Source organism: Gobio gobio (genome assembly GCF_949357685.1).
Source record: "Gobio gobio genome assembly, chromosome: 12".
Lineage (NCBI taxonomy): Eukaryota > Metazoa > Chordata > Actinopteri > Cypriniformes > Gobionidae > Gobio > Gobio gobio.
Genome location: NC_137105.1, coordinates 27737408 through 27760703, shown reverse-complemented (window position 1 = coordinate 27760703; position 23296 = coordinate 27737408). Strand labels below are relative to the sequence as shown.

Here is a 23296-nt window from a genome sequence, read left to right as displayed (position 1 = left end):
TGTTGGAGTGTACCATTTGACCGTCACCAAATCTGAAAGGTCTGCTGCTTGAAGATTCTGTTTGTAGCAGTTTGTTTATTTGGCTTTGGCTCAGGTCTTTCATGTAACTATCCAGCCACTTCTCGCCACAAACTGTACGTGTGCATGCAGTGTCAATGATAGCTGATCCCAGCGATTCAGTTAGAAAGATCTCAGAGTCAGTCATGACTTTTGTAAATAGTGTAATGTTACACTCTTCCACATCTTCTGCTAGCTTTACTTCATTTCTCCGATGAGGACAGTCTTTGGCCCAATGGTACGTGCTCTGACAAATGACGCATTTTGTTCTCTTACCATATTTGTCGAGTGGGTTTGTACCTTGCTGTGGCTGCCGCTGTCTGCTCTGCGACGGGCCGTTGTTTCGTCTGAATTTGTCCGGTGGCCTCTGCTCCGTGAAAAACGCCGCATCTTGAGTCTCGCTGCCGCCGCTTGCGCCACTGGTTTTTCCTCCGAAAATCCGCTTCAACGCTGACTTCATGGATGCGAATGTCAGATCCGTGCACGCTGTAAGTGCTAGCTGCCTACTCTACTCCTCGAGGCAAGCCGTGTCCAGGAGTTTAAACGCTAACACAGCATCAGGCAGTGTCATGTTGTACTTTTTCATGCGGTTTTATCTCTGCTCAAAATCTATGATGTAGTCCGTCATGGACACCGCACTGTCTTTGGAAATCGAGTCGAAATGAGAGTATGCTTCATAAGCGCGGTCTTTTTCTTCTCTCAAGAATATCGCGTCCAGCTTAGCTAGCAAGGTTTCCATACCGTCATCTGTGTTTAGATCGTTCGCAGGTATTTCCAAAGCGGTCTCTCTGGCTCGCCCCTCGAGCCCCAGCACCACCGCGAGTGCCTGTTTCTTCTTTTCTAAGTCCGTGACAAGTCTCCACATACTAACTTCATTTTTCCAGCACTCGTACGGTCGAGCTTCATCAAGCTTAGGCGGTACTCTGTAGTTGGAAACCATCCTCTGCTACCATTTGAAAACAGCCAAAGATACAACGTAGTTCCACAGAAAGTTTTTTTATTACACCATCCAGCCGTTCTCCCGCGATAACAACCACAAGAAGAAAAACAACAAGTCACACCGACTCACGCGATAATCCATTCTTGTAGACTCTCGCGATAATACATTCACTTGCACATGAAGTTAACACTATGCATTAGTTTAGCGTCCTACCTCCTGCAGTTCTCCAGACATGCTTTTTTGTTTCTCTCTGTGATATCTTTCAGAAAGCACCTGCTGCCCCAAGCGCATCTCATCCTCAATCTCCTGTAGACGTCTCTCCACCCGTAACGAGACCTAAGACACATCATACAACTCAAGAGCAAGTTCGTCTGGAACAAATTGCTATTATTCAGTATATCATGTTCTGTACAGCAGGTCTGCTAAGAAACTGTATTCAACTTACAGCAGAAAAAAAAGACAACTGCATTCTGACAGGAAACAAGAAAAGTGGCTGCAGGCAGCTAAAAGAAATGAAAGTGAACATAATGTGCTGTGTAACATTAGCAGCACTTACGGGTTCTTCTCTCTGCGGTGCCTGTATGCAGCCTGCAAGATTCTCCAATGTCTTTTTGGTTTCTATGTCAGTCCTTTTGAGAGGCAGAAAGCACAAAACACAACATTGTGTGTGTGTGTGTGTGTGTGTGTGTGTGTGTGTGTGTGTGTGTGTGTGTGTGTGTGTGTGTGTGTGTGTGTGTGTGTGTGTGTGTGTGTGTGTGTGTGTGTGTGTGTGTGTGTGTGTTTAACAATTACACAGTGAATTTATCAACAAAGAACACAATGCTTTGAATTGGACAGGTAGAAACATTAAAGGGACCTGTTTCTTCTGCTGATCTCTCTATCAATGTCATCACCTATCCGAAGCTGATCACTCCGCAGGTCTCTTAGGGACTGATGCATTGAGTGAATCTGAGAAACAGAGATTTTGATTAGATTTTGATGCGAGTAGTGATAGGGTGTTGTTGTGTGGGTGCTTGCCATAGTGTTTCTTTGGTGTTTTGAGAGGTTGGTAAAAATTTTTTTGCTGAGGTTGCTAAGGTGTTCGGGTTGGTTGTAAGGGCATTGTTAGGTGGTTGCCAAGAATTTGTGGGTGGGTGCTTACTGGGCCACGTCAAAAGATCCTATCCCTTGTAAGGTGGTGCCGATCGGTCTGGGCCGAGAGATGCCGTTCAGTCTGAACAGAGAAACCGTGATTTCCCGGAAACAAAGGACTTTCCCAAAGATTACCATTCGAACACTTCCCCAAATACACAACAGCCCCACCCGAGACACATCACACTGAGACACACACACACCACACATTCACACCCTGCACAGCACCCTCTGTATAACTCACTCTCACCCACACTGAAAACTCATTCAAAATCTATGCAACGTTAAATGTATACAATGTGTAACTATGCATGTTTAGTATCCAGGGTTCCTACACAACTTTCATTTCAAAATTCCATTCTTTTCCAGACTCAAATTTCCAGACTTCCCTACAGATTTTTCCGACCATATTTAACTTGTTCTGATAAATTGTTTTAAAATTCAACTGCTAACAAGTATGTTACATTCTAAAGATTTAGTAATGACGTTTTTGCCTTTTATTACGATAGGAAAGTAGCTAAACAGGAAGTAAGGTGGGAGAGAGAGGGGGGCGGGATTGGGAAAAGTCCATGAGGCAGGACTCGAACTCGGGTCTCCCGAAGCACAACAGCACTACAGACGCACTTACCCACAATGCTATCAGCGCCGACAAGTATGTTACACTCTGAGTCAAAACCTCCATGTAGGCTATCATGTTAAATTTGTAAATTTGAAAATTGTAGCTACTGTTGCTTGTACAAGTCAATTTAAAACCAAACCCAGTCAAGTTCAAAGCACAAACTGAAATGCTAAATCAGTGCAATGTTATTCATATTTGTAATTTTGTAATTTAAATAACTGTAAACCCCTACAGAAACAGAAGGGACGTTCATGTACAATTAACCAGAAAATTAGAAAATAGAGCTAAAGTCAATTGACAATGCTTAATTGGCTGTTAGGTACAGCAAACTTGTAAAGACTGTTTAACCAATAGGCTAATTATAAATCAAATATTTAGAAATCCTATATTAAAATATTGCCTTTTGTGACCTTAACGATTAAAATGCTAAATCAGTCACAATTTTTTAAAGGGTTATTAATTTGCCCAAAAATGAAATTTCTATCATCATTTACTTACCCTCAAGTCATTCTAAACTAATAAGACTTTTGTTAATATTGGAAATCTTGGACACATGAAGATATTTAAAGGATTAGTTCACCTCAAAATGAAAATTTACTCACCCCAATGCTTTCCAAAATGGCACCAACTCAGTTGGTTGCTCAAAAACTTAATTTATTCTCACTGAAGAAAGTAAGGCATGGATATCTTGGATGGCATTGAGGTGAGTAAATGATTAGGACATTTTCAGTTTGGGGTGAACTAATCCTTTAATAAAGGGACTGAAATCTCTCAGATTTTAAAAAAATATATATATTAATTTGTGTTAATATAATAAAGTCTTATGGTTTTGAAAGACATGGGGGTAAATAAAATGACAAATTTTCAATTTGGGTGTACTATTCCTTTAAGAACTCCACCATCGACTCAAACCCAACTTGCTTTCTCAAACTACAAAGTGCTGTGTCAATCGGTACATTATGGGCTTCGTGACTTGATGTGGTCGATCTTGGTCCCACCTTGGTCTGGGCCATTAACGTTGTGAGACTTTGTGTGGTGGATGCTGTGATGAGATGACAATGCTTTTGGCCTAGCATATGGCTTACAATTGCCGCCTCCCCCACATGTCAAATAATTTGACACAAAGTTTGCAAATAGCTTTCTTTGTAAATTTTAATTCTTTGGCTAACCAGGCTTTATATTTAGGATTGGCAAGCCAGCCCTCGGAAAACTTGCATTTTCCCATTTTGTTTGCCGTGAAGTCCACACTCAAATGTAAAAATCAAGGACAACGTTCCAGGTTTTTTTAGTCAAGCAGTTTGAGGTAGGGGCGCTGTGATGGCAATTGCCGCCTAACAAAATAACAACCAATCACTGCAGACCTAAACTCCAGCAGATCAAGTGTAAAAACGATCGGCAGCGCTGGCAGACTGATCCAAACGCCATGAAAAAAACCAGATTGTATACATTATATATTTATTATATACATTTAGAAATTCTTAATTTTATATTTAGAAAACGAAATAGGGACAATAGTCTGGAAACATAAATATTTTTCCATACTCTGATTAATTTTTTCCATACTTTTCCAGACCTGGAAATTACTCAAATCAAATTCCATACTTTTCCATACTTTTCCAAACCCCGTAGGAACCCTGAGTATCATTTGAAACGTATCAGTGCGTCTGGTAAAATGGTCTCATTCTCCTAATCATAATGCAAACCTCCAAGAAGTTATGTAAGTTGATAAAAAATACTATGTCTCACCAAAAGGTGACCCCCCACAGATCATCTACTCAAGTGCCTCCTGTATGTAAATAAATGCCCTCCTTTGCAGATGTCTAGAACCCATTCAAACACAGATCCTGGTTGCCCATTTGTGACCCCCCTGGATGAGGGACCAAAATCTAATTATAACCTCAAACACCACCATTTGTGGTCTTATTGAATTATCTGGGTATTTAAGGGAAGGTGATACAAGAATCGTGGAGTCTGTATTGAGATTTCCCACACTGCTTGTGTGTAGTTTTTCATGACCAGGTAAAGATTTCTAGAATCCTTGATTCTTGAATTATTGTTTCTGTATATGATTGATTGATGCTTTTTTACTCTTTGAGTTGACTTTTGATTGATGTTTCTTACCTGGTTAATAAATCGTTATGCTTTAAACTTATTGCAACGCATTTTGTGTTATTAACTCAGTATTTCATGTTATAACCATAACAGTACGGATATCTGCTCAGGTTAGTTTAACACGGACTAAGACACGTTTTGGTGAAGCTTAAAGAGCACACCGGATCGATGCTTTAGAGCTCCGACTAACACATTGGCACTAGGTAACGTATACTTGGACTGTAGAGGTTGAAAGTCTTTCCGTTTAGAACAATAGTAAATTGTTAGACCAATCTAAATAGGGCAACCTCAATTCCTGATTATTGCAATATTGTTCTAATTAACGTATACGTGGGAAACCACGGCATGATTATAGAAAGTTATCATCAGAATTAGCAAGTTGGTCACTTGATTCTGTGATAATGGTCATGGCCTCTGATTAGAAACAGTTTTGCATTAATTAAGTGAATTCAGATCTAAGGGAACTGAATAAAAATATTCTGGAATGATCAACGTATTGCACGGGCGTCCAGAATATCAGTGTGTCGCCTCTGCCTTGATGACCAAGACTGACTAGTCCGTAACAGAGATCGTAAACCCGGCCGGTGCGAAACTCTAGACCGTTACTGGAATCTTGAATGCTGAGTATAACATAAGATAAACGATTTAAATTGAAAGACAAAGTATAAATCTAAAGTTAATGGTTAACAAAATCATTTAACACATTTTCATTTAATGGAGTCAGATGAAACAACAAGGTAAATACATACAAAAGAATGTGTTTAAATTGAACTGTTTTATTGTGTAAAAGGAAAGACAGCGATACGCAGAAACACCTTCTCCCTGCCATTGGACGCCGAGAATTGGACCAGTTGAGGGGGTTTTACACCCTGAGTCTCTATTATATTTTGTTCCTTTAGCTTGAGTCCCTCCTTCAATGGCATTCAAATGGGACTTTTTTTGTCTGTTCATTGTCCTCCATTTGAAAACTGTATGTTTTATCTCATAAAATAATTTTTGTAGCAAAGTTATCTACCTAACAAAAATAATAACCATAAAAAACCCCACCTTCATTAAGCATCCTACATTACACAGCTACATACTAAAGATATATAAATAACTTAGACTGAGGAAGGAAACAAAGATAACCATAAGGTGTTCTATCACTTTTTAATAATAATTTATTATAGATGCATATATTATATCATAAAAAACTAATGTTTTTTAAGAACGTGATCGATCAACTAAATGTGTAGGGACATATTTATCTCATTTAACTTCTGTTAACTTCAGCACAATAAAAATGGAAGCTATAAATGTCACGTCAAAAACAAAGGGAACTGGTGCGAAAACCCACAATGGGGCAAAACATAGTCAAACTCATAAACAGAAACAAACTCAAAACATACCAAACACGGGGAACCGGGAGACGTTGACATGACATAGAACAACGTAACAGCACAGGACAGAGAACACAAAGAGTTTAAATAAGGGACAAAACAAGGCAGGTGATGAGGAACAACAGGTGGGGCAAATAATCAATGATTGGATAACAAGAGGGGTGGAGTCAGACAAGGACAAGGGCACATGCTCAAAATAACAAAACCCCACATGTAATCAACGAGACAGGACAGACATGTGACAATAAATGTTTTTATATTTGTATAATTTATATTTATATATTTATATAAAAAATAAATAAAATTAGTACTGCAACTAGAAAAACAAAATACATAAAATGTAAAAACTAAACCTACACTCAAATAAATACTTTTTAGAAAGAACCACTAAGGGCCAGATTTTAGCCTGGTTAAAACCAGACCATTCTCAGTAGTAACTGAGTTATGGTCTGGCAAAGCTTCATAGACAAATCATTTCCAAAGGGGCGTCACCAACGGGCGTCGCTCAAATGCCTCTCGGCGCAATTGGATAGATCTCAAACCAATCAGAGCGATGAGGGAGATGACGTTTGCAGAGCGACGGAGAAACATCTGACTGGCCTTTTCTTAATATGCGTTCTTGTCTGTACCACTGTCTATGGTCTGTACTTGTGTTCTCAAATAGGAAATGTCCCCGGTTTCCATTTCAGAAATCTGGTCACCTTACCTAAACCACATATTAATGTTTAATTATTTTTAAAATGTAAACGAAAAGAGGCAGGGTGTTTTATACTTCGTTTTATTATAAATATATAAGATAATCAATGTAGGCCTAGCTACGCGTTGCCTGAACCACATTCGTGTGGCTATTATTATTATTATGTTTAATTTTTATTTTTTTATGAAATGAGGCAGTGGTGTTTTGACATATTTCGTACGCGAACTTCTGACTTGCGTCCGTGACTTACCAAGTTTGACTCCGGAGAACGAACTCCCGAGGACGGGAGGACACTAGTCCGGTACTCTGCTCTTGACAGTATCACACAGTATATATTTGTATATGTAGTGCAGGCAATGCATATTATCTTCAATGCATGTTTATAACAAAACGAAATATAAAAAACCCAGCCTCTTTTCGTTTCCATTAAAAAAGTCAAAGTCAATTCAGTCAAAGTCAGCGCCAGGAGACTACAACGGTAAAGTTTAATATCTTAAAAATATAAAGTTATGAAACTTCACTTTGCCCTCAGACAAAACGATCTGTCTAGGAACAAATTATAGATTAATGAGAGCAAAGATCAGCCGTTAGATCTACACAAGACGAGACGGTTTAACCACTACAGAGACATCAGAGCCAGCGGCAGACGGCAGAAGGACTGGCCGAGGAAAGGCGCCTCTCGGCGGGCTCAATGATCGATTGAGCGCCGCTGAACCACTGGAACTCACAACTCCGAAAATGGCAGATAAAATTTTTAAAAAAAGGCGCTCTCTTTTTGAATAAACCACAGATTTGTGCTTTAAACAACTTCATTCACTCCTGAAAAGGACTTAAAACTATATTTTGTAAAACATTAACACTACCAGAGGGCTCTCGCTAAGACCCATTCGTTTTTCCACACGACTTTTGCCGAATCCAGTCGGTAAGACAGCAATAACATCTTTTTTAGATATAAAGGCTTCGAGTGTTGTTCTTTGCTCGGGTTTTAACAAAAAAAGGAGAAGTTTAAATCGCTTAAAACAGACGCGATACCTGATTCGAACGAGTGATGCTCCACAGCAGCGGCAAATCTGCTTCAACGTCGCTGCGCTGTCGTCATCGTGTAAAGCCCGCCCCAACGTTTCTGATTGGTGCCGCGATTTCTAGGGTTTAGAAATGGGTTTGAATGGACTCTTTGCCAGACTACTTGCAGAGCAAATCTAAATTTGCCGGAAGTTGTCTGGGTTTTCCCAGGCTAGCCAGATTTACTAAACGGGGAAAATTAGCGCGAGACCGGAATTCCATTAAAGCACTGATGGGAGTGAAAAGTTCTGACAGTGGCAAATGGCACACAAAATAAATTTACTGACAATGGCACACTAAATAAAAAAAACCGATGCAGCCAGTAGGGGTGGCACGGTACATGAAAAAAAAAAAAACGAACTGTTCGGTTCACTTGTCTCGGTTCGGAGCGTGTGCGTTGCACGGTTTCGACACATGCGCAATGTATCCTCGTGCCTGTATGTTACCTCAGACAGCGGCGGGTGTCCTTTTCGCTCAAAATAAGAGGTGTGTGTGTGGACATACAGTAAAATAAAGTAAAAGTGGAGTGCTGCAGGTCACGTGTAGAAATGCAAGTGGGAGAGATAAGGAAGGCTGCCTGGAGTTGGAGGATGCGCCAGCGTCGTATAGCAATCAGGGCAGATGCAGTGCGTATGGAGAGCGGGAGCCGCGCGCGCCCTGTCTCGCGCAGCTGAACCGTGGCTCGTGTATTACAAATACAGACAAATATTGTCCATTCTGTCTCATACACACATGCATATAACATGTTGTATAGAAGTAGTTCACATGATAAATGTAACATTTAAAAGTTTTAATAATTTAAACATGCCTTTGTAGTTTGGGCAAAAACTTCTGGCAGTGTTGTGGTTTCGTGTATTTTTTATTTTTTTTTCACAGCGCCAGAGGTCATATGGTGATTGTGAAACACACGGAACACTTCATTGTGAAATTTGTTAATCAGGTCAGCTAAATTAAAGCCACAGTGCATTGTTCTGATCAAAATTGACATGATTAAAGGGTTAGTTCACCCAAAAATGAAAATTCTGTCATTAATTACTCACCCTCATGTCGTTCGACACCCGTAAGACCTCCGTTCATATTCGTAACACAAATGAAGATATTTTTGTTGAAAGCTGATGGCTGAGAAAGGCTTCAGATAGGCCTCCATTGGCATTCAGTACATTTACACCCCAAGACCCATAAAAGGCACTTAAAACGGCGTTACAAAGTCCATCTCACCACAGTGACTCTACAATAATTTTACGACGCGGCGACAATAGTTTTTGTGCGCAAAAAAAAAAAAAAATCACAATAACACCTTTATCCAACTTGTTCTTGTCTTCCGTGTGTGCCTCCACGACGCATGCGCGAGAATATGACGCAGATCCGGCGTTCGGACACATGACCCAGAAGCGATTTGTTTACAAGCAGAGGAAGACGCGCGTATCTAAGCTGTTGAATTGTACATTGATCGTGCTTTAGGTCTCGGCGTAGTTCTCAAAATCGGGCTAAAGTGTGCATTTCATGGATTCCCGAACCCCGGCGCTACGTCATATTCTCGCGCATGCGTCGTGGAGGCACACACGGAAGACAAGAACAAGTTGGATAAAGGTGTAATTTAGATTTTTTTTTGCACACAAAATTATTGTAGAGCCACTGTGGTGAGATGGACTTTGTAACGATGTTTTAAGTGCCTTTTATGGGTCTTGGGAGTGTGAATGTACTGAATGCCAATGGAGGCCTATCTGAAGCCTTTCTCAGCCATCAGCTTTCAACAAAAATATCTTCATTTGTGTTCCGAATATGAACGGAGGTCTTACAGGTGTCGAACGACATGAGGGTGAGGAATTAATGACAGAATTTTCATTTTTGGGTGAACTAACCCTTTAACATGAAAAACGTTAGGCCAATGTGTCGGACTCGGTAGACAGCCAGTTAGGAAACAACTTCTACATGATATAACAATTGTGGATGATTAAGCTATATATCATATGCTGAAGTAAATTTCTGGAGTGTTAACGATTAAAAAAAACAACAAGAACCGTACAGAACCGAAAACCGTGACCCTAAAACCGTGATACGAACCGAACCGTGGGTTTTGTGAACCGTGCCACCCACCCCTAGCAGCCAGATCATTCCCATAATAAACAACACAGGCACAAAGTGGTTTAAGACATGCTGTTTTTGGGGTGTCAAATAATGGATTGAGTAAATTGACTGGCGCAAAACTCAGTAAATCACCTTGCATGATTGATCTTCTCCCATAAATATTGCGTATAAAAGGGAAACTCCAACAAATGCATATGCAATTAGGTCAGTCGCAAACTGTGTACATGCCTTTTCCTCTCTAACTTTTCACTGTCTTTAGTAAATCCTGACAGCAGTTTTTTAATGCCAAAAGAGGGTTTGAGCTGGCGTAAGTTAGTAAATCTGGCCATAAAATGCTAAATTGCTCATACACTGAACAAAATTATAAACGCAACACTTTTGTTTTTGCCCCCATTTTTTACGAGCTGAAAGATCTGAGACTTGTACAGAAAGGGCTTATTTTTCTCAAATATTGTTCACAAATCTGTCTAAATCTGTGTTAGTGAGCACTTCTCCTTTTCCGAGATAATCCATGTTGGTCCACTTGCGAAGTTGCTGGATATTGGCAGGAACTGGAACTGTCGTATACACATGTCCGGTGAGTATGCTGGCCATGCAAGAACTGAGATGTTTTCAGCTTCCAGGAATTATATACAGATCCTTGCAACATGGAGGTGATGGTCGTGGATGAATGGCACAACAATGGGCCTTAGGATCTTGTCACGGCATCTCTGTGCATTCAAAATGACATCAATAAAATGCACCTGTGTTCATTGTCCATAACATACGCCTGCCCATACCATAACCCCACGAGACCCCAATGAGGACGACAAGCATGCAAGATGAGCTTCCCTGAGATGGTTTCTGGCAGTTTGTGCAGAAATTCTTTGGTTGTGCAAAACGATTGTTGCAGCAGCTGTCCGGGTGGCTGGTCTGAGATGCTGGATGTGGTTACAAGTAGTTTGCGGTTGTGAGGCCGGTTGGATGCACTACCAAATTCTCTGAAACGCCTTTGGAGATGGCTTATGGTAGAGAAATGAACATTCAATTCACGGGCAACAGCTCTGGTGGACATTCCTGCAGTCAGCATGCCAATTGCACACTCCCTCAAAATTGCGACATCTGTGGCATTGTGCTGTGTGATAAAACTGCACATTTTAGAGTGGCCTTTTATTGTGGCCAGCCTAAGGCACACCTGTGCAATAATCATGCTGTCTAATCAGCGTCTTGATATGCCACACCTGTGAGGTAGATGTATTATCTTGGCAAACGAGAAGTGCTCACTAAAACAGATTCAGACAGATTTGAGAACAATATTTGAGAGAAATAGGCCTTTTGTGTAAATAGAAAAATTCTAAGATTCAGCTCATGAATAATGGGGGCAAAAACAAAAGTGTTGGGTTTCTTTTTTTGTTCAGTGTATAATGATTGGCAGCATCATAAAAGAGAGCTAACACCCTGTCTACACCAGGTGCATCCCATGTATAATAATAATAATAATAATAATAATAATAATAATAATAATAATAATAATAATAATTAAAGCTGCAAGCAGCATTTATCGGGGTTCAAGCAGTTAAGGCCTTTAAGCACAAAAGCATCAAAAGACATTCAGTTTTATTTAGCAAGCATTTAACAACTGCCATCATAGATGAAAAAGTCAATTTACAGCCTATACAGGCAGTTTACCATAGGAAATATATGGTTTTAAAGCGTTTTTACAGTTATAGCACCTTTTGCCTGAGTCTTCTTATAGTCTTGCCTGATCTCCACCACTTTTATTAGTAGTACTCAAAGTGTGCCCATACTGTATATATGTGGAGGGAGTTTGATTGACAGGCGATCTGACTAATCATAATCCGCCATTTTGTCCAACAAAGCAGTCAGGAAAGTTAGTAGATTAACATAGGAGGAATTAAATTTGAAAAACAAAGTGTACTGACGTCTTAGCACTTTAAAACAACATTCCTTTTATGTTCATTCATGTTTATTTTAATGATATAAATTAACTAGAAGGAAGAGATGATCGGTTCACAAGCAGCTTTAACTGAGCCTCGAGTCTACAGCAATCTATCAGACACATTAAAGAGTCACAAAATGGCATTTATTTTTTAAATGTCTCTAAAAATTGACTACATTTGAAAGGTGATACTTTGTTTCATATCAAAAGTACTTGTCTGTCAGCACGCAGTCTTTTCTCTGATCCGCAATGTATTTTTCACTGCGTGAGAACTTGGTGTGGTTTGAGAGTGGCGTCGCTTGTCAGACATAGCAACAGTAACTAAAGTGGGCTGGTCTTTGCGAACGGTCATTGACAGTATGGACGGGGATTCGCCAGTCCCAATTCAAAACAAATTTCATCACAATCCATCATTGTTTGTTTCAAACATGTGAGAGCATCAAAATGATCCATGGGTGAAATTGATTGGATTTAATTTATTTTTTTGTCAGTTCCTATCATAATTTTAACATTTTGGCGTTATTGTTTAGCTATTTACCTATGTTTACAAATTTCATTTGTTTTTTTGTTGTTGTCTCGGTCAGACTAACAGCTTTGAAGATAACCACAATTTTTTAAAGCTCTAAATGACACTTACAAAAACCATAAGGCGAAACCTGGCATGTTTGGTATTGTTGGACTCGGCAAGGATTCTTAGGAGGTCTCTCCTGTGAAAAAAACACGGGCTTGAAACTTCTAAGGCTCCTTCAAGGCATTGTGCCAATGACGTATACTTGCTCGGAACTGCACCTAAGAATTTCACCTACTGTTGCACTTGTGCATATGGTAGAGTGACAATAAAGTGATTTGACAAAGACACTGCATGCCAATTTTCAGTAAACTAACGCCCGTTTCACACATACTCCGTCTGCAGTGCGTATGCGGTGCGTGTTGCGGTGCGTATGCGGTGCAGGAGCAGCACGCGCTGTTGTGCTTTCATATATGCTGTGTTTGCAGCGTGCAACTGATCCGCGGTTGTATACCACAAACACAGCATTTATTCATTATTATTTTCATTTCAAATCCAAAAGTTGTTACTGAACATGGCTTGTCAGAATTAAAATTCTCTTTGTTTACACTTTCATAGATGTCACGTTTTAACGTAGTACATTTAAACAACGTTTTATTCAATTCATTACTTTATATTTATATAGCCTATATAACTTTATATAGCCTATACTTTAGCTCACACAAGTGGAAAAACATTGAAATATAACTTATAGCCTATAAACATTTTAAATTAGAAACTTACAATAGAAACAGCCGACTCTCGTCTTCTCTTTCGTTTTTAAACCCTTTTAAAAGCAGGTCATAAAGACCTTTGTTTTTCCACCTCCAGGAATGTACGTGCTCTTCCTTATTTAAATTTTTTTAACCTAAATGCCAGGTAAGGTGTCGTTTCCTTGCTTTACCCGAGAAAAAAAAGCCATGTGTTGACTTTGAAACAGAGTATATTTTAAATTACATACATCTGTGGTAAAATTACTAGATTTTCGTGTCAGTACATGTTTATTTTAAAGCGAACAATGTGCTGTCACTTTAATTCCGCAGTGCAGCACAGCAAAAAATAGACTCGGTACGGAAACGATCGCCGGACTGCTGCAGACGCACCGCACCTGGAACGGACTGACGGACAGCATCCGCGCGCAGTGTGAAAGCTGTAATCCGTTAACATGGGTCGGGAAAAAAATATGCACCGCATACGCACTGCAAACGGAGTATGTGTGAAACAGGCGTAACGGTTGGGTGCGCTTATAGCTATTTTCATGATTTCTTTCACTGTTATAGCGCCACCAAGTGGCCAATTGTCACGATTCTTTTCATGTCAACTCAAATTGAGCTTATGAACATGTGTCCCAAGTTTAGCGAAAATATCTCTTTCCGTTCACAAGTTATAACCATTTTATAGTGCCACCAAGTGGCCAATTGTCATGATTTTTTTTCACGTGACCTCAAAATGAGCTCATGAACATGTGTCCCAAGTTTTGCGAAAATTTCCCTTTCTTTTCACAAGTTATAACCGTTTTATAGTGCCACCTAGAGGCCAATTGTTGCGATTTTTTTCAAGTGATCTCCGAATGAGCTCACGAAGATGTATCCCAAGTTTAGCAAACAAATCTCTTTCCGTTCACAATTTATAACCATTTTAGTAAAAATGGCCCTTGTGCCATCAAAGATTTTGGTTCCCCTTATCGACCGTTAATTGAAATTTTGAGTTTTTTGGATGATTATTGATTGACCGACTCCAGAGAATAGTCTTGCAGTGGTTTGGTTCCAATCAGGCCAAAAACCTAGGAGAAGTCAGCAAAAATAGGTTTTTCAAAAAAATGCAATTTACTCAAAATTGGCGCCTGAAGGGCGAGCAAATCGGAGATAGCCATTTTGTCTGCCTTGAGCCAAGGATTCCAACGATATAAGACACTTGATCCTGGGACAAACAGTCTAAGAGTTATGAGCAATTTTGGACTTTTGGTTGCTGTAGCGCCACCTATGGGCCATTCGGGGTCATACTCTGATAGGTTGTCCCCAAACTGAGGCCTACCATCTGGCCAGGTTTCATGTCTCTAGGCCTTACGGTTTGGCCTGCACGATGCGTTTTACGAATCCTTACAATTACAATAGGGTTTCAGCATTTCATGCTTGAACCCCTAATAAGAATGAAGGCTTTTTGCCAGTTATAGCGCCACCTATGGTCCGATCTCCATGAAACTCTGCATGCTTCCTCGCCATGTTCTGACACATATGCTCATCAATTTTGGTGAAGTTCTGAGTTTTCATTTGGGATGTATAGGCTTTTTAGTGTATTTTGCCACGCCCCTTTTCTAAATGACCCTGTTACAGCCACCCAAATACCAAAGTTCAACTTTTTTTTGATAATTATAGATCGAGAGAGTCCAGAGAATTGTCCTAGACTGGTTCGGTTCCGATCGGGCGAAAAACCAGGGACTAGTTCGCAAAAGTAGGTTTTGGACAAAATTCGACATAGCAGAAAATTTTCCCTGCCTACATCCAAATCGGAGATAGCCATTTTGTCTGCCTTGAGCCAAGGATTCCAACGATATAAGACACTTGATCCTGGGACAAACAGTCTAAGAGTTATGAGCAATTTTGGACTTTTGGTTGCTGTAGCGCCACCTATGGGCCATTCGGGGTCATACTCTGATAGGTTGTCCCCAAACTGAGGCCTACCATCTGGCCAGGTTTCATGTCTCTAGGCCTTACGGTTTGGCCTGCACGATGCGTTTTACGAATCCTTACAATTACAATAGGGTTTCAGCATTTCATGCTTGAACCCCTAATAAGAATGAAGGCTTTTTGCCAGTTATAGCGCCACCTATGGTCCGATCTCCATGAAACTCTGCATGCTTCCTCGCCATGTTCTGACACATATGCTCATCAATTTTGGTGAAGTTCTGAGTTTTCATTTGGGATGTATAGGCTTTTTAGTGTATTTTGCCACGCCCCTTTTCTAAATGACCCTGTTACAGCCACCCAAATACCAAAGTTCAACTTTTTTTTGATAATTATAGATCGAGAGAGTCCAGAGAATTGTCCTAGACTGGTTCGGTTCCGATCGGGCGAAAAACCAGGGACTAGTTCGCAAAAGTAGGTTTTGGACAAAATTCGACATAGCAGAAAATTTTCCCTGCCTACATCCAAATCGGAGATAGCCATTTTGTCTGCCTTGAGCCAAGGATTCCAACGATATAAGACACTTGATCCTGGGACAAACAGTCTAAGAGTTATGAGCAATTTTGGACTTTTGGTTGCTGTAGCGCCACCTATGGGCCATTCGGGGTCATACTCTGATAGGTTGTCCCCAAACTGAGGCCTACCATCTGGCCAGGTTTCATGTCTCTAGGCCTTACGGTTTGGCCTGCACGATGCGTTTTACGAATCCTTACAATTACAATAGGGTTTCAGCCTTTCATGCTTGAACCCCTAATAAGAATGAAGGCTTTTTGCCAGTTATAGCGCCACCTATGGTCCGATCTCCATGAAACTCTGCATGCTTCCTCGCCATGTTCTGACACATATGCTCATCAATTTTGGTGAAGTTCTGAGTTTTCATTTGGGATGTATAGGCTTTTTAGTGTATTTTGCCACGCCCCTTTTCTAAATGACCCTGTTACAGCCACCCAAATACCAAAGTTCAACTTTTTTTTGATAATTATAGATCGAGAGAGTCCAGAGAATTGTCCTAGACTGGTTCGGTTCCGATCGGGCGAAAAACCAGGGACTAGTTCGCAAAAGTAGGTTTTGGACAAAATTCGACATAGCAGAAAATTTTCCCTGCCTACATCCAAATCGGAGATAGCCATTTTGTCTGCCTTGAGCCAAGGATTCCAACGATATAAGACACTTGATCCTGGGACAAACAGTCTAATGTGGCGTTCACACCGGACGCGATTCGCGCGAATAATTCGCGCTAATCGCGCGAAGGTGGACGCGTGTACATTTTGAGTTTACTCGCGCGAATCGCGCGTGAAATTCGCGCGAATCGCGTGTGACATTCACTGCACAACAGATGCGAATTCGCGTCATGGGCGGGGCTTCCGCCAGCAGCTCGTCTCGTTGAGAAATGGCTGACATGGGCTGTGTTTACATGTCTTTTTTTTTGTTCATATCTACTGTTAATGTGTGACAAAACGTAGTTTTAAGACTTTTTCAGTCGATAATGTAGTTGTTTAAAGCTCAAATCTGTGGTTTATTTACATAAACAGTGCCTATTTGAACATTTTATCTGCCGTTGTCGGAGCTGTGAGCTCCAGCAGACAGCGCGCTCAGCGCACGTGAAAGCCGGCGAGGGCAACCTTTCCTCGGCCAGTCCTTCTGCCGTCTCCCGCTGGCTCTGATGTCTCTGTGGTGTGTCTCGAGCTATAATTCGTCTTGTAACGGCCGATCTTTGGTCTCATGGATCTATAATTTGTTCCCTGGCAAATCGTTTAGGCTGAGGGCAAAGATAAGTTTCATTACTTTATATTTTTAGGCTATAACTGTACGTTGCAGTTGTAACGTTAGCCTACTAGCACTGACTTTGAATGTTTGACTGCATTGTTGCTTTGTTTCATGTATAGCTTGTTATACATTACTGATACTTTTGTATTATTGATCATACATAAACTTGCATTTAACAAAAAGAGACTGGGTTGTGTTTCATGTAATTTAATGTTATCACAGTGATAATCATATTGTCTGAACCAGATATCAATATACAGATTTTCTCTTCATTGTTGTCACTACTAGAGCAAGCTCCTGATTGGTTAACGCGGCGCGAAATATCCGCCAAAGTTCAGATTTTTCAACTTGAGCGTTTCGCGCGATTCACGCGAATCGCGCGTTCAAAACGCTCAAGTCGCGTCCTTCTCGCCGCCTCAATCGCGCGAATCGCGCGAATCTCGCCGCCTCATTCGCGCGAATCGCGCCGCAGAATGCCATTTCGCGTCTCTGCATTGACTTAACATGTAAATCACTCGCGCGAATCGCGCGAATCGCGTCCGGTGTGAACGCACCATAAGAGTTATGAGCAATTTTGGACTTTTGGTTGCTGTAGCGCCACCTATGGGCCATTCGGGGTCATACTCTGATAGGTTGTCCCCAAACTGAGGCCTACCATCTGGCCAGGTTTCATGTCTCTAGGCCTTACGGTTTGGCCTGCACGATGCGTTTTACGAATCCTTACAATTACAATAGGGTTTCAGCATTTCATGCTTGAACCCCTAATAAGAATGAAGGCTTTTTGCCAGTTATAGCGCCACCTATGGTCCGATCTCCATGAAACTCTGCATGCTTCCTCGCCATGTTCTGACACATATGCTCATCAATTTTGGTGAAGTTCTGAGTTTTCATTTGGGATGTATAGGCTTTTTAGTGTATTTTGCCACGCCCCTTTTCTAAATGACCCTGTTACAGCCACCCAAATACCAAAGTTCAACTTTTTTTTGATAATTATAGATCGAGAGAGTCCAGAGAATTGTCCTAGACTGGTTCGGTTCCGATCGGGCGAAAAACCAGGGACTAGTTCGCAAAAGTAGGTTTTGGACAAAATTCGACATAGCAGAAAATTTTCCCTGCCTACATCCAAATCGGAGATAGCCATTTTGTCTGCCTTGAGCCAAGGATTCCAACGATATAAGACACTTGATCCTGGGACAAACAGTCTAAGAGTTATGAGCAATTTTGGACTTTTGGTTGCTGTAGCGCCACCTATGGGCCATTCGGGGTCATACTCTGATAGGTTGTCCCCAAACTGAGGCCTACCATCTGGCCAGGTTTCATGTCTCTAGGCCTTACGGTTTGGCCTGCACGATGCGTTTTACGAATCCTTACAATTACAATAGGGTTTCAGCATTTCATGCTTGAACCCCTAATAATAATAAATTAATTTTATTTAGTTAAGGCGTCTTTCAAATCACAAGGTCATCATACGAAGGGGGCTTCATATGTGATAAATGCAGGGAGATAGTTAGGCTGACGGAGAAGATTTCAGAATTAGAGACAGGCATCCAAACTTTTATTGAGAATAGTGAGAATGTAAGAGCTTTAGACACTGCTTTGGATGCAACTAGCTTAGTGAACTTTGTACATAGTTTGGTTCCAGCTGTAGAGCCCGTGCAGCAGTAGCCTGGGAAAACCCAGACAACTTCCGGCAAATTTAGATTTGCTCTGCAAGTAGTCTGGCAAAGAGCCCATTCAAACCCATTTCTAAGCCCTAGAAATCGAGGCACCAATCAGAAACGTTGAGGCGGGCTTTACACGATGACGAGAGCGCAGCGACAGTGAAGCAGATTTTGTACACTGACTACAAAGATGGATGCAGCAGTGGAACATCACTATCAGCTATCGCGGCTGTTTTAAGCGATTTAAACTTTCCCATTCCGTTAAAACCAGAGCAAAGAACAACACTAGAAGCCTTCATATCTAAAAAAGATGTTATCGCTGTCTTCCCGACTGGATTCAGCAAAAGTCTGATATACCAGCTTGCTTGTCTTAGCGAGAGCCCTCTGGTAGTGTTAATGTTTCACAAAATATAGTTTTAAGTCCTTTTCAGGCGAGAATGTAGTTGTTTTTAAAGCTCAAATCTGTTGTTTATTTATAAAGAGAGCGCCTTTTTGAAAATTTGATCTACCGTTTTCGGAGTTGTGAGCTCCAGTGAACCAGCGGCGCTCACTTGCTCAACCCCACCGAGAGGCGCCTTTCCTCGGCCAGTCCTTCTGCCATCTGCCGCTGGCTCTGATGTGAAGATATGATTCGTCTTGTGTAGATCTAACGGCTGATCTTTGCTCTCATTAATCTATAATTTGTTCCCTGACAGATCGTTTTGTCTGAGGGCAAAGTGAAGTTTCATAACTTTATATTTGTAACAGGGCTCTGAACCGGTTCAAGGAACGAAAACGAAAACCGGAAACGAACGAAATTTTAAGAGGAACAAAAACGAAAACGAAATCAAAATCTATTTGAATCGTTCTGAACAGAAACGTTAATTTGAAATGACCATTAACCGGTTAATAACGTTATTTTATCGTTCTCTTTAATATTTTAATTTGGCAGTGACCAATCATGAATAGAGTAGTACAGCATGTGATGTGACGGATCAAGCGTGAGTGAAATGCCCGCGCACCATCATCTGTGAATCTACCGTCAGTGCAGAGCGCGCATTTTCATGCCTCAAGTACATTTCTTTCCCCGCTGAGCTCATCAATGAAAGCGCAGGTATTGGAAGACATTCTTTTCGAACGTTTAAATAAGCAGTACGGACTTTTAAGCTCAAATAGTCTGATTTAGGCTAGTTTATGGATTCCGTTTAAGCCTATCCAAGTAGGCTAGCATCTATCAAACATTTTTCCTATAGTCTTTCAGATTGCCAATACAGGACAGGTCAATGTTTTCTATATAGACGAATGATGCTTCGTATTAAATGGTATGTTATATAGCATTAAATGATCAAGCTTTATTAGCTGACTGAATTTGATTATGTGATTGCGCAGTGTTTGCTTTGAAATTACCAGTTGACGGTGCATTAATGGTTATCCAGTTTATTTATTCTTTATTCATGCAATTTTTAAAACAAGTCGTGTTGAAAAAGTTTTGTACAAAGAATGTTATCCCTCTTCTGAAAAGAATTAGGCATAAGAGGGCCACTTTCGATTGTCTAACGCTCCATTAAAACAGGTCAATATTTGTCCCGCTGTTTATGCTTTGTAATTAATGCATGCATTTCTGTTGTGGTTTCCAAAATGTTATGAAATAAATATTCAAGTTTAATTATCATGCGTTATATTATTATTGAGTGAAAAATAAGTCTATATATACATATTTGTTTACAGTATAAGCTAAATTAAAATAACGTTATTAACCGGTATTTTTTCAAATCAAATCGTTTTCGGAACAGTAATGTTTATTGAGGAACGCAAAAACGGAAACGCTATAATATCGATTCTGCTCGGAGTGAACCGATTGATATTTTTTTCCGTTTTTAAGCCCTGATTTGTAAGCTATTAAACTTTATCGTTGTAGTCTCCTAGCGCTGACTTTCTTTGACTGAATTGCTTTATGTATTGTATAGCTTCTTATACCTTTTACTTATACTTTTAAAATGGATATTGATCACGCATTAAACTAACATTTAACAAAAAGAGACTGGATTTTGTTTTATGTCATATCTCATTGCATTACAGTGATAATCATAGCCTATATTATGCACACATATTACATGTTTTTATTTTTTAATGTAAACGAAAAGAGGCCGGGTTTTTTAAATATTTCGTTTTGTTATATACATGCATTGAAGATAATATGCATTGCCTTCACTACATTTGTGTGGCTATAATATGTTTAATATTAACTATTACCGTCATCGGGAGTTCATTCTCCGGAGTCAAACTTGGTAAGTCACTGATGCAAGTCAGAAGTTCGTGTACAAAATATGTCATAAAACACCACTGCCTCATTTCAAAAATCATAAAAATAAAAAAAAACTTAAACATATTAGCCACACACATGTGGTTCAGGCAATGCGTAGTTAGGCCTACATTCATTATCTTATATATTTATAATAAAATGAAGTATAAAACACCCTGCCTCTTTTCGTTTACATTTTAAAAATAATTAAACATTAATATGTGGTTTAGGTAAGGTGACCAGATTTCTGAAATGTAAACCGGGGACATTTCCTATTTGAGAACACAAGTACAGACCATAGACAGTGGTACAGACAAGTACGCATATTGAGAAACGGCCAGAGTAGATATTTCTCCGTCGCTCTGCATACGTCATCTCCCTCATCGCTCTGATTGGTTTTAGGTCTATCCAATTGCGCCCAGAGGCATTTGAGTGACGCCCGTTGGTGACGCCCCTTTGGAAATGATTTGTCTATGAAGCTTTGCCAGACCATAACTCAGTTACTACTGAGAATGGTCTGGTTTTAACCAGGCTAGTGCAGCAGAGCAAATTTGAGACGGCATAGTCGCGGATCAAAAAAACAATTTACGAGACATAAATAGTCCTCACTTTAGATGAGCTCACAGAAATAGTTCACGTACAACTAGTAAATGTTTTATAACTACCTGAATTAATCATGAATTAAAGTAGGAATACATGTTAATAAAGCATGTATTAACACACTGAGTAACTATTACTATATGTCTAAATAGTAAGATGTATAATTGTACATTTAAATAGTTTATTAATCATTTACTTACACTTTCTAAATTATCTGATGAACGACTGACAACTCCTAAATAACTGGTTTGTAAATAATGTAATAATTTAGAAATCATAAATTAATCATTAATAAAGTATGAAAATACAATTATTAAACACATTATAGATTTGCTTATAAATCAAGAATAAAGCATTTATAGCTGTATTTATAAACTGCCTATTAATGTCTATTAATGCTTTATAAATGATGAATTAACTGTTTACTAATGCTTAACTAATGCTTCATAGCATGTAGTTATTATAAAGTGTTACCATTAGGGGTGTAACGATTCATCTACTACATCGATGTATCGATTTATTTTCCTATGATCTTACTACATCGATCTGTGCTCGGCAAGATGGCCTTCCGGACGACATATATCGATCTAACATCGTTTTAAAAGGTAATCAATCGATTGTATCGATCATGGGAAATAACGCATTGGATTTAAGCACGTCAGACTTTATATGGATATTTTTTCTTAGCACTTTTAATGATAAAGCCGTTAAACGTTACTCGATTAAGTCTGCCTATCTGTGACATCATCGCAACGCACGCACCAGCAGCAGCGCTAAGAAAACAAAACATAGCATGGCGGATGGCAGAGGAGAAGCCAACGAGCGAGAAATTATCAAGCCACCAGGAGAAAGAGCTAAGTTAGTAACGTTTTACCTGTACTTTCAACCCTTGCTAAATGTTACCTGTGAATTCCTGACACCAGTGCGCCTGCAGAGCGAGTTTTAGTACAGCTGGCGACATAGTGAACGCACAGAGAAGTGTTCTGCGGTCAGATCATGTTGATATTTTTGAAAAAGAAATCTGTAGAGTCATTGAAGAGTAGTTGGTTACATTTTATCTTTGTTAAATATTGTTTGTTTATTAAACTGAGAGTAGTAGCAGGTTCAGCCAGTTTATTCAACCTGAAGAAATGTTGGTTGCACTTTATTTTTGATATTAATATTGTATTTGTATTATTTTAATGTTGTAAAACAACAGCAAAAATAGGAGGTAAACCTACTATTAATTAAACCTGAAGAGTAGTTAGTTGCACTTTATTTTTTATACTAATATTGTAATATTTGTATGTTGGAAAACAAAAGCAGAAGTAGCGGGTTAACCTACTGTTGAAATGTTGGTTGCACTTACTGTGCTTTTATTGAAAATGTATTGAAAATTGAAAATGAGAGCAGAAAAGGTTAACTTCCTTTTAATTCAACCTAAACTGTTGGTTGCACTTTATTCAAATAGAATTTGAATGCATTTGCCATTAATTGTTGTTTACTTGTTTGTTTATATCCATAATTAATTGATACCTGATTCCCTTACAAGAAACAACAGGAATCTAGGAAACTTCACCTGCATTGAGCAGTATCCAGATATTTATTTCAGTCACACAATTTTTGGCTAAAAAGTTACTGAATCGATTTCAAGTCACTGAATCGTTTCGGATCGTATCGTTCTAAATGAACCAATATCGTCCTTGAATCGTATCGACAACCTCAAATCGTGATACGAATCGAATCGTTGTTA

General features: G+C 39.7%; 1 protein-coding gene across 1 annotated transcript in view; it reads right to left on the bottom strand.

Annotated features, from left to right (window-relative positions):
* The window catches only part of cep128 (centrosomal protein 128), a 204356-nt gene that overhangs the window by 143139 nt on the left and 37921 nt on the right, over positions 1-23296 (bottom strand). Inside the window, exons 6-8 of the mRNA XM_079831673.1 lie at positions 1854-1945; positions 1554-1626; positions 1211-1333 (exon numbers count right to left, since the gene is read on the bottom strand). Coding sequence (XP_079687799.1) covers positions 1211-1333; positions 1554-1626; positions 1854-1945 — 288 coding nt within the window. The remainder of the gene's footprint in view (positions 1-1210; positions 1334-1553; positions 1627-1853; positions 1946-23296) is intronic.